The sequence below is a fragment of the Doryrhamphus excisus genome, linkage group LG10, assembly GCF_037039965.1.
Source record: "Doryrhamphus excisus strain RoL-2023G ecotype Guam linkage group LG10, RoL_Dexc_Guam_v1.1, whole genome shotgun sequence".
NCBI lineage: Eukaryota > Metazoa > Chordata > Actinopteri > Syngnathiformes > Syngnathidae > Doryrhamphus > Doryrhamphus excisus.
The window spans coordinates 7,746,163-7,759,129 of NC_136366.1; the positions used below are offsets into that span (position 1 = coordinate 7,746,163).

Here is a 12,967-nt window from a genome sequence, read left to right on the forward strand (position 1 = left end):
GCACCTAAAGGGGAGAATTTGGAATGGACGTGGCAAAGGGGGAGAAGGAGAAGACAGATATAGACATTGAATGTCTGAATTTGGAACGCAACCAACAATTTGGGGGAGGGAGGGAAATATGCCTCAAAATCGACAAAAAGACATCAATAAATCTTGCAAGCTTTCAGCAAAGTAAACATTTCAAACCATCGGCAAATGAGTGTTGCTTGCATGATTTGTTTGGCTCATTATTCCAGACTTAATATTCTTCCTGACAACGCTCACATTTATCCCGTCTTTATCCGAGGAGACTCACCTCCCAGGCACACATAGTCATCCTAAATTCAGAGGTGTGTTACATCCATTCATCCATTTTCTATGCCGCTTATCCTCACTCGGGTGGGAGTATGCTGGAGCCTATTCCAGCAGGCGAGAGACCCTGGACTGGTCGCCAGCCAATCACAGGGCATATATAGACAAACAACCATTCACACTCACATTCATACCTATGGATAATTTGGAGTGGCCAATTAACCTAGCATGTTTTTGGAATGTGGGAGGAAACCGGACTACCCGGAGAAAACCCACACATGCACGGGGATGCCCAAGTTGAGAATCGAACCATTCAATCATCATCACAAATCATCATCACAAAAGCAAAAATAATTTATGTCAAAGTAAAAGTTTTGCTTGAAAAGTATCTTTTCTTAAAAAGCTAATATCTTCTAGTTGGGAACTGATATTTTCCTGAAACTCACTCATGTTCTACTGCTGATTACTAAAGAACAGAAAAAGATAGAAACAAGTGTTTTTTTCTGTCAAAAGACCGGAGTCTAGCCTTTCTTTTGGTAGGTTCCATGTTGATATATCCATAAAACACAATATTCCGTGTGCCTTGAAAGATCAGTCAATATTATCAAAATAAACGGTGCTGAAGGGATTGTCTTTGAAAAATGGCTGGGATTGAAATGTTAATAATTAAAAAATCTTACTTAAGATTCATGATTAAAGGTTTCATGATGATTCTGACCAAGAGTGTGCGCATATACGCATCCGATGCAGATAAATAGCCGTCTTAAATCAATTGAGGTGTTCTTGAACGTGTCCCTAGCACATGACAACAGCCACAAACAGCTCTATCGTCTATCGCCAGCCGCAGACCCCCGCAAACAAGCGTCCTTTGTCGATTGCCATGTTTGCCTGTAACATTTGGCGTTTGCATGCATGACAGCAGTGTGGCAATCGAGTAAAACTGTGACTTCTTTTTTTAGTGTGCATGCGGTCGGATGTCGTGTTATTTGTGGGGAAGTGACTTTTTGGATTCATAAGGTACCAAAACTCCGAATGCACACATTTTATTGCTCAATCTCATTTGGTGGTCCAATAAACAAGTTTAGAAAAGAAATGACATCAGTAATTGAGTCGCTAGTGTTTTACTTTGATTTAAATGCTGTGTTGGCTGTATTGCATGTTGGCTACTCACAAAGAAAAGGGTGAAAATAAATATGGATCTATTAGAAATTTGATCGAACAAACCAACAGCTAATGTGCAAGATGTTGAAAAATACAAAAAAGAAATATTTTTGGCGATTTAATCACATTTATGCAGCATTCTCACATAAGAATTATGTAGATAAAACATTATATACGTACAAATAATTAGTATTGTTGCAATATATGCATTAATAGCTCACATTTATGTATTTCATTGAAAAGCATTCCCAGTCATTTCAGTATATAGTGAAATTCTGCAGTCTAGAATAAAGACATCTGCTCTGTTGGACTAATCCTTTCTGGTCAGAGGGAATTTGTCAATTGGGAATGTATAAATAAACTTCCCAGTGAACACAGACATTGTTTAGCACATTCACAAATTGATTTGGGATTAAATGAAGCATATCTGATTCCTGTGGTATGGCACGCTATTAATTACTATAAACACATTTTTAGAAATTGTGGTAATTCATCGCAGTAAATGATGGCGGTAATAATGGCAGAGTCTAACAATATGTTTGCACTAGCACTGTATGTGCAAAAATTGGAGCATATTTTGTGTCCTCACCTCTGGCCCGTGGGATTGTAAATTTCATTGCTCTGGCAACCGCTGATGGTGATGGGGTCGAAGGACTGGAAGGAACGCAGACCAACCCCGGAGATGGCCACCAGGCGAGAGGCGAACATAACCAGGATGGCCTTGGTGTGGTAGAAGGCCACCGACAGGTCATGGCTGACCGGGATCACCAGTGGGTTGGTACGGCAGCTCAGTCGCCACTCACCTTGGAAGGAAAGACATAGAAACAGTTCAAATAGATAGAAAGTAATAAATAGTCAGTCAGTTAGTGGTATATTGTCCAATAATATATTGAAGTGATAAGAAGTGATTTGCTAGTGATGGTGTCAAGCTGAATACAGAGCTTCAAAAGCCCCTTCTGGCTAATTATCTTCTAGGTGTTATTATTGCGAGCATGCTGATGTTAGCATGCTAGCATTTTTAGCGAGGGCAGACACATATAATGTATAAACATTTACTGCTAATGTTAGCATTAAAACCGCTTACACAAAGGCTAATTAGTACGATGTTTTGCATTGTCATCCCTTACTACCGGATCAAAAACGATGACGTACCGAACTGCAATTATGCTGAAGCGTTACACCCTAATGCAGGGGTCTCAAACACGTGGCCCGCGGGGGACACTAGTTTGAGGCCTTGATAAGAAAGTTTAATGTTAGTGCGGCCCGCGCAAGTTTGATATGGATGTTGTATGGTATCATGTATCCAGAAAAAATTATTTACGTTTGATTAATGTTCATGTTAAAAGTTAAATAACTGTTAATAGTTATCCTCCCTATCCGTGTGGAAGTGGTAAGTTTTTGGCTATTTAAGTTTAAAGGAAATAACATGAAGACTACCGTTTAGGTCGCTAGCTCTCTAGTTTGCGAGTTAGCATGTGTCTCAAGACCCTGCAGTTGGAATGAGTTGGAGAACAGTGGAATGTTTTATCAGAGCTTTTATTGTAGAAAATCAGAACCAAAGCACTGAAAAAGTTTGTATATTTTTCTGTTTTTAATAAATGCGTTTTTTTTTTTGGTGGGGGGAAACCTGATGCGGCCCAGCCTTGCCCAGACCTTAGCTCCTGTGGCCCCCAGGTAAATTGAGTTTGAGACCCCTGCCCTAATGTGACATAATGCGGTTCTCACCCAGGCTATGGATCCCCTCTTTGGTGTCCACCAGCTGAACGGTGATGTTACACTGAGTCTGGTCGATGTATTCCGTGCCGTCGGCCGCCAGGTGAATAATCACCGCTGCCGCCACCATTGGATGAGAGAAGTGGGCCTGGGCGAATAAAAACAAAGAAAGCTTCAAAGTCAACTCTGATCCTGGGCTATCACCAGGCTATCCAATTTGGTTATTTTTCCCATTAATGAAAGTTTCATGAAAGAATCCACCCTCCATTTTTATACAGGCACGACAGCGCCAAATTTTTATATACGTATATGTCGACTAATACATTAAATATATTTGGTACTACCTTGAGCCAGTAGTTTGGGTATCCCCATGAAGTCTTGTGGGCCTCACGACAGGGGAACCATGCATATTGGGACACCCCGTCAGAAAGGTCAAATACCTTGGACTGACATGTCTAAAAAGGAAGAGAAACACACAATTTGTAGTAGTCCTTCATACAGATGAAAACAAATAATAAACACCAATGAAACGTCATCCCACACCTGTCCACCAGGAGGCCTCAGAGGGTTTCTCCTTTTTCTGTGACAAAATTTGCTGACGGCCGTTTTATAATGAAGGAGGTCAAGGGCTCCACCTTGTTTCACATGTCAATATTTGCTTCCATAGGAGATGCGAGACACGTCAACATAAAAAAAAGGTGACAAATGGACCAGACACAAAGCTGAAGGAGGGCACATACCCCAAGGACGGCCGGTTTTCGCCCGCTGTCCTGAGCTAGTGAAATACGACACCGGTAACCGGAGAGTTTTGCTACTGTAAGACTCTGCCCCTGTGGAAAAACTGTCCCGACCACCTATCCGCCCGTATATCTGTCCCTGAATCTGTTGACATGGCCTCTCTGCTCACAGCTGATGCAGCAAAACGACAATTCCTGTGAGAATTTTTGCGGGTAGAATCCCATGACGGTGTGATGCAATATGACAGTTTGTTGGTTGTTGGATAATTGTTCCTCAACCTGTTTGTTATATTTTGCCAAGTTGTACATGTTTATGTAATCTTAAAGGTCATATGATGCAGAAATGACGTTTTAATGATCTACGTGTTGACGGAGCTAAAAATCGATCAGTCTCTCACTCTTGGTCACTACTTTTGAAAAACAATGAACTGGTCGCTTTTGGAAAAAAAAAACGGAACAGTCCGTCATGGACGCAAGAGACTGTCACCGCTCATGTCATACTGAGCTAACAAGTTAGCCTCCAAAACATACCGCTTCCACACTTCCACTCTATCATGTCAGATACGTATCCCATGGCTGACTCCATGCAGTGCTAAGGTAATGTAATGTTAGGTAATACCTCAACAATACTGACAAAGCGTGACCAGAATCCTACATACGACTTGTTTTTCCAACATTCCGACTAATAATAAGCTACAGTCAACCACATTTATGAGCGATGTTTGAACCGCGATATAGCGAGGGACTACTGTTTTCAGCACCATCGGGACCTCACAGTGTCTGCCAGATTTTGGGTCCTCGGACAAATGTATTGGATGACCTCTGGAGTAGACCTTCCTGCCAGTAAACCCCCCCTCCCTGAAATACCACATCCTACAAAATATTCTGACAGTTACTTTTGCCTCCATGGGGGGCCCAACTGGTCAGTATCGATACAGTTTGACTGTGATAGAGCACAAAGCATCTGGTTTTCATTCAACCCCGTGTACTTTTCCTCCATTTTCTCATTTTAATTGAGTGGAGTGGAGGACTCATGGCGAGCGAGAACCTGCCTCAAATTTGTCAATAATAGTATTAACTAAGCAGATGTTTGTCCAGTGTTGCAGACTTCCAAATTGGTTGCCGTGGAATATTATTTATAATTGTTTCCATGTGGTTTATTACTCAACGTCTTATAAAGTGACTGTTGTGAAAATGTCTACAGTCATGTCCTCTCCTTGATGCATTCACCAACAAACGTGTATTTTAACATCCCCGGGGAAACATTTTTTGGGAATGCGTCCACCAGTACAGAACATAGGATAAACACTTTAATTAAATAATAAAAAGAATAAACAAAGAATGTTTCTCCGCAGTCATAGCTACTTAAGACACAAATGCATCAAAGGAAGCTGTGAATGTATTCCACATTTTGGTTTAGCCCGTAATTTCCAGATAAATAGTTGTGTAAATGTCAGTACCGCGGTTGTAAAATTGGAGTTTTGGTCCATTGATGGCCCATTTAACTGATTGCAATGCCAGTGAGTCAGTCTTGCTAAGACAAATGTTGCACTTACCGCTGTGGAATTTGATGTTTTACTGGTTGTAGGTGTTTTATAAGCTCAAGTCTTCGATAGCGAGGACTGTTTCTCATCGAAAACCTGTGTATTAGATGCCGACGTGGCATTTCCAAATGTCTGTTTGGCTTGGCCTGAGGCAAATGTGGTTTGTTGATGTCATGTGGAGAAAAAGATCTGTCGGTTTCAGCTTTGTGTGTAAATCATGATATATGCGGTATCTGTATATGAGTGTATGTGATACCCCCCCCCCCCCCCCACACACACACACAGTGGTACTTTGGTTAGAATTGTGAATGGTGGTTACACCAGACACTGACTGGTATTCTGACCCCGCCCAATACAGTAAAAATCATTTTCAAGAGGCCTTTTATTATGGCCAGCCTAAGGCACACCGGTGCAACAATCATGCAGTTTAATCAGCATCTAACCGCGTTTTTTTGCGCTTGCAGGCCACTCACCCGAGACTCGTCAGTTAATTGTAGCATTTGCGGTGACCAGAATATGGTTTGCTGAAAACTCAACAAAACCCATTTTTAGGAAAACAAAAGACACCTCAAACCACTCTCAAATGGGAAGATATCGACAACAAGCAGAACCCAGGATACTGTATGTCATGAATCATTTCACAAAACAAATTCAACAAAAAAAAATCTGAAAGTTAACCTTGTTCAAGTATAATTCCTCTTCCGCTAAAAGATCAACTTAGCCAGGACTTAGATACCAAAATTAAGGCACTACATGGCACCTCCATAATACATACAGTACCTAAGAAGTACTTCATGTTGATGTAAAAGTGATTTATGAAAACGTTGGCACAAACAGCAAACAGTCTAGTTAATATATGACAGCAAATACCCTAATTATTGACTTTCTTAGGCGTGGCGTAGCATTCTATAGAGAGGGCTTGCCAACAGGAAAACAATCTCTTTCATCCAGAACTGTGTGTCGCTTATATAAAGTGGAGACATTAAACACATAAATATGATGTGCCTTGAACCCGAGGCTTCATAATGAGAGTAAAAGTCATGCGTGGTTAATTTTCTAGCTGGATGCAGCATATCACACAGCATGACCCATTGTTACTGTCTTCACTAGCCATGGTCCTCCCTTTCATCTGCAGCCCTGCGCTCTAATTATGCACTTATCTATGCACAGTTTTTCTGCTCAACTTCCTCTGCTTTCGATTCCCCCGTTTTGGCTCCACATTAACGCTGCTGTTAGCGAAAGTGGTGTTTAGCAAACACCGGAGGGTGCCTACAGACTTAGTAGGTATACGTTGTCAGAGCGGCCAGCAGCTGCGAGAAATTACGACCACATGTGAGGGTTTTTTTCACAGCAAGTGGACACGTAAAGTTGTGTGTTTGATATGATATTAGTACTTTATGATAGTCTAGAATTTGCCGCAGGAGCATAATTGCAGAGATGTGTGCAGTTGTTGTAAATACAGTAAGTAAAGATTTATAGTTGTTGATTTCGGAACATGCGGCCAGTAGTAGAGGAAAAAGAACTTCCACATCCGCAGTTAGTCACGGCAACGGTTTATTTGGACGCTGATGAAACAATTAAGACAGAAGAGAGGCACTGAAATGGGTGATAAAATGTGGCTCTTCCATTCATAATGCATTCATTGATAGTGTAGTGGTCACTGTCGGAGAATACTCCAAATAATCTGGTAATGTTCCTGACTATATACTCCATGCACAGATATATTAATATTATTCAGGCTCTGAAATTGTACTTTTGTCATAATTCATGCCGTTATTTTGTTTTTCCTCATTTTCTCCATAATGTGTTCTGAAAATGTGTTCGCACACAACTTATAACAATTTTTATTTTTGTTTAAAAACATTGACCTAATATAAATGAGCATGGCTTAACGTGAATAAAAGCAGGTTGTGACTCCATGACCATCGAAAAGTTCCAGGATGACACCATGAGAACCTCTACAACAGGGGTCTCAAACACGCGGCCCGCAGGCCAAATGTGGCCCACAGGACACTAGTTTGAGGCCCCCGTCTTGATATGAAAGTTTAATGTTTAATGTACCCAGAAAAAATTATTGCGTTTGATTAATGTTCATGTTAAAGGTTAAATAACTGTTAATAGTTATGCTCCCTATCCGTGTGGAAGTGGTAAGTTTTTGGCTATTTAAGTTTAAAGGAAATAATTTGAAGGCTACCGTTTAGGTCGCTAGCTCTCTAGTTTGCGAGTTAGCATGTGTCTCAAGACCCTGCAGTTGCGTAATATGTTGTAAATAAAAAGAGTATAAATGTGACAATAGTCGTGTTTTGTCATGTCTACAGGGCTCTAATAATGCTTTGTTCATTTTAATCTGAAAAAAATAATCTACCCACCAACTATATGTGGTTTCTTAAGATTTTATTATTTGCCGTTTTATTAATCTTATTATTATATTTATTTAATACTGATTGATTGTCTTTATTCTTGATTTGTTTATTTATTTTCATGTTATTTTGTGTAGAAAAATAAAAATTAAGATATTTGAGAACAGTGGAATGTTTTATCAGAGCTTTTCTTGTAGAAAATCTGAACCAAAGGAAAGTTTATTCATTTTTCTGTTTTTAATGAATGCGTTTTTTTTTTTTTTTTTTTCGAAAACCTGTCTCACCCAGACCCTAGCTCCAGTGGCCCCCAGGTAAATTGAGTTTGAGACCCCTGCTCTACAACCTGCTTAAGGCAGTGTTCTTCATCTAATGTTCTTCCGGTTCCTCGGTATCCTGAACCCAAGTGTCCCAAGTGTTGTCCCTCCATGATACATCACGGGCATAGCAGTTTTAATCATGCATGTCTGCTGACTCCTCCCCTTGTCTCTCCGCAGCAGCCTTGCAACAATAAATATTCTGCCAACCGACTGCTCCTGCTGCGATATTACGACTGTTTTAATCAAGCAATCAATTGAAAGGTCTGCTAGCGGTAGGAGGGAGTATTTTGTAGTACCCAGACAAAAGGAGGGTTATTAGGATACTTTCTTTGCATAAAACTTTTTTTTTAACATTATGGCTTATGTTGGTGTTATTGACAAACTACTGTGTAGACCCCAGGTCTTCAACAGGCAGCCCGCAGGCCCTCCACACATCATCAAATAAAGGAACCATTCATTAAAATGAAATACTTATACAATAGCGCGGTGTACAAGTCACAAGCAAGCAGCACAAGAAGAAGACTACTTGAATTTTCCACCTTTCTGACCCACAAAGATGGATGAAGTCTTGAACCAGTCATGATGTGCTATATATATCACTATATTGACACTTACTATGGTACCCATTATGTCATTGGATGGTCATATCACCTCGTACTTTGGTACGGGACAAAAATAAATAAATAATCAAATACATTTTTAAAAATATATATTTTTTTTATGATTTTTTATATTATATTATATTATATTATATTATATTATATTATATTATATTATATTATATTATATTATATTATATTATATTATATTATATTATATTATATTATATTTACATTACATTATATTATATTACATTATATTTACATTACATTAAGAAAGCAGGAAGTGAACAAATGTAACAGTTACTGATTTTTATGATTTTTTATAATATATTATTATATTATATTATATTATATTATATTATATTATATTATATTATATTATATTATATTATATTATATTATATTATATTATATTATATTATATTATATTATATTATATTATATTATATTATATTTACATTACATCATATTATATTACATTATATTTACATTACATTATATTATATTACATTATATTTACATTACATTAAGAAAGCAGGAAGTGAACAAATGTAACAGTTACTGATTGTAAAAGTATCAGATGGAGGGGTAGGATTTAATAAGCTTTGCTTCTTCCTACTCCTTTTGGACATGTGGAACTGTGAACTGATTATGGGATGCACTCAGTTGTAATCTGATGCATGTTCAAATCAATTTAAACCATTACCATTACAAATGTTCAGGCAAGAAAGCTATGGAAACACTGCAGAAAGGAGGTGCAGAAACCAGAAGATCTAGAGAGGTAGCATAATGACTGGACTAGAAAATATACAGTTAGCAACAAAAGACAGTGGGGAAGCCACTTTGTAACAAAGTAAAGGAGGAATATGACCTGCGGAGGCACTTTCAGACAAAACATCACAACTTTGATGTAGACTTTTTTTTTTTTTAGTCTTCCGATTCTTTCCAAAAAATATGAATTTAAAGCATGAAATAAATTTGGAAAAAGAAAGAACAAGCAACAAAGTACCCCCAGTCTCCGAGCACTGTGCCCTGGTTCACCGGATTGCTGGCCTGTGAGGTAATGTCCTGTGTCACCCTGTCCCACCCTGAGCTGCTGAGCTTTACCATCTCATTGGAGCGAGGGGGGGGGCTAATGGCGGTGACGTCGGTGGCGGCCTGCTGAGAGCGAGGCCGTTAAAGTGCTAACGAGTGGGCAATTATGCAGTTTACCTATGCCCGTCTCATCAGGAGGGAGACTGGGCGGTAGCGAGGGTAGACCGCAATCCAACGTATAGGGTGAGCATGCGATGGCGGCAAGTTGAAAACAGATGGGTCTGCTGAGAGGATAAACGTCCCTCAGTCAGTGGTCCCCCCCCTCCCCCTCCTCCTCTCTGTTGAGCAGAACAAGGCCAAAACCTTGCATATTAACAGCTTGAAAATGTTATGTGGGGTCAACAGTGCCGCGAAAAAAAGCACAGCGACCGCACTGAGGTTTGTGCATGGCAGAGCCACAATAATAATTGAAACGGGAAAAGCAAAAGGGGGAAAAAGGAACGCCATCCCAGAGGTTTTCTTTTTAATGTTACCACACGCTTATGTCACTGGCACGCTGCCTGACGAGGTCTGTGCGGTTTGAGGGAATGTTGGCGAAGGGAGGCCGTGCCAGAGGAGCTGGCTTTCCTCTCCCGCTGAAAGCAAGCAGCTTGGCTACTGTTGGCTTTTTTTGTGTGTGCGTGTGTCGGAAATGTGAGTATGTGCTCCGCAGTAGCCTTTATGCAGGACTTCCGCTTGCTTTTTTTGGGTGCTGCAGGACAAAAGTGGGCCACCTATTTTCTTCCTCGGCTTTTCATAGCCATTTGTTTGCTTGTCTGTTTTGTCTGGATTGCACACAAAGCCTCCAGGCAGCTTTTGGTGAAGGTCTACCTTCAAGTGATCCTGGATGCACGTGAAGTCACGTCGCCAGTTTTGGAACCGTTCCCATGGAAATATTAATATTCATCCAGGTTATTGTTTACTCGGGATCATCAGATTACAATTGAATGCATCACATAATCAGTTCACAGTTCCACATGTCCAAAAGGAGTAGGAAGAAGCAAAGCTTATTAAATCCTACCCCTCCATCTGGTACTTTTATTATCAGTAACTGTTACATTTGTTCACTTCCTGCTTTCCTAACATTCATTCATTCATTCATTCACCGCTTTTTCCTCACAAGGGTCGCAGGGGTGCTGGAGCCTATCCCAGCTGTCTTCAGGCGAGAGGCGGGGTACACCCTGGACTGGTCGCCAGCCAATCACAGGGCACATATTGACAAACAACCATTCACACTCACATTCATACCTATGGACAATTTGGAGTCGCCAATTAACCTATTGAACCCTGGTCTCCTAGCTGTGAGGTCTGCGCGCTAACCACTCAACCGCCGTGCCGCCCGCTTTCCTAATACAATAAAATAAAATTATTCCAGAATACTTTGAGATAAAAAAAAAAACTGCTACAGAACATATGTCCAGGTCGGGAGGTCTGGAAATAAATAAAAAAGTTCTGCATGTTTGCCTACGTGTTGTTTGTCCTTGTTTTTCGCCGACTTTACGTGACAATATGGCATTTTATCCCATCCGCATCCTCCTCAGGACAGATGAACTTCATATAGAAACACTTTCTGACAGCGTGAGAGAACTCAAATGTTATCCCCTTCTGTCGCTTATGTATAATTAAAGGTAACGTTCTCGAGGGGCGCCCGAGGGGTTGCGTCAGAGATTGCCTGGGCAGCAAACATCTCAGGAGAAATCACCTGCCTTGCTGCCTCATCTTAAATTTGAATGCACATGAGCCTCAAAGCTATACATGCAAACTATACACAGCAAAGGCACACATTCGTCATCGGGGTTGCTATATTCCAGTGTACGCTGGGAGGAGGACATTGTGTTCTGCTCCTTGAACACAACGCTACAACATGTCATTCCCCTGTGGAGCTGTTCTATAACCTTGCATGGTGTGTTTGAGTGCGTCTTTGCTAACAATACAAACCACCTTACTCAAAAGGTAGACACACAAGATACTGGTTTCGACATCATCCGTTTAAGGACATCCATATAAGGGCATTTTACGAACAAGAGCCTCCCACTAGCGTTTCGACTGCAGCTTTTATTCAGTGACGTTATTGGTTTCCACCAAAAACAGCAAGGACTGTCAGTCAAACTAATTCCGCTTACAACCACTAACCCCATCTGTGCCTCCATCTGTCAGCAAGTCTGACTCCCTGCATTATTCTCGATGCCATTTCAAATGCATCATTCCGTCCTTCATTCACAAATACCAACCTTTCCTGAATATTGCCCTTTAATCACCTCTTGGCTTTTACTTTCAGCAGGTACTGTTAGATTAACTGGTACTTAAAGGGCCGGTACAGAACGTCTTTAACATTACGTAACAGACAGTACCAATCACATCAACAGGGAGAGGACCAAATTAGACTATTAGCTTATTAGTCTATACCACCCCCCCCTCCCGCGCCCCCCAACATGTGCAGTAAAGTGGTGTTAGTCCTAAGTAAATATCAAATATTGAATATATTTTAGCGCGCAGACCTCACAGCTAGGAGACCAGGGTTCAATTCCACCCTCGGCCATCTCTGTGTGGATTTTGCATGTTCTCCCCGTGCATGTGTGGGTTTTCTCCGGGTACTCCGGTTTCCTCCCACATTCCAAAAACATGCTAGGTTAATTGGTGACTCCAAATTGTCCATAGGTATGAATGTGAGTGTGAATGGTTGTTTGTCTATATGTGCCCTGTGATTGGCTGGCCACCAGTCCAGGGTGGACCCCGTCTCTCGCCCGAAGACAGCTGGGATAGGCTCCAGCACCCCCTGCAACCCTCGTGAGGATAAGCGGTAGAAAATGAATGAATAAATTAATCCACAAAAGACAAGGGGCCGCACGGTGAACAAGTGGTTAGACCACACAGATCGGGAAGACCTGGGTTCAGTTCGTCGCATTTCTGTGTGGAGTTTGCATGTTCTCCCCGTGCATGTGTGGGTTTTCTCCGGGTACTCCGGTTTCCTCCCACATTCCAAAAACATGCTAGGTTAATTGGCAACTCCAAATTGTCCATAGGTATGAATGTGAGTGTGAATGGTTGTTTGTCTATATGTGCCCTGTGATTGGCTGGCCACCAGTCCAGGGTGGACCCCGCCTCTCGCCCGAAGACAGCTGGGATAGGCTCCAGCACCCCCCGCAACTCTCGTGAGGAAAAAGCGAA

General features: G+C 41.0%; 1 protein-coding gene across 2 annotated transcripts in view; it reads right to left on the bottom strand.

Annotated features, from left to right (window-relative positions):
* Nucleotides 1-12,967, bottom strand: part of pappaa (pregnancy-associated plasma protein A, pappalysin 1a) — a 94,789-nt gene that overhangs the window by 33,561 nt on the left and 48,261 nt on the right. For both annotated transcript variants that reach the window (XM_058065038.2, XM_058065037.2), the window contains exons 11-13: nt 3,510-3,620; nt 3,178-3,313; nt 2,042-2,255 (exon numbers count right to left, since the gene is read on the bottom strand). In XM_058065038.2, coding sequence (XP_057921021.2) covers nt 2,042-2,255; nt 3,178-3,313; nt 3,510-3,620 — 461 coding nt within the window. The remainder of the gene's footprint in view (nt 1-2,041; nt 2,256-3,177; nt 3,314-3,509; nt 3,621-12,967) is intronic.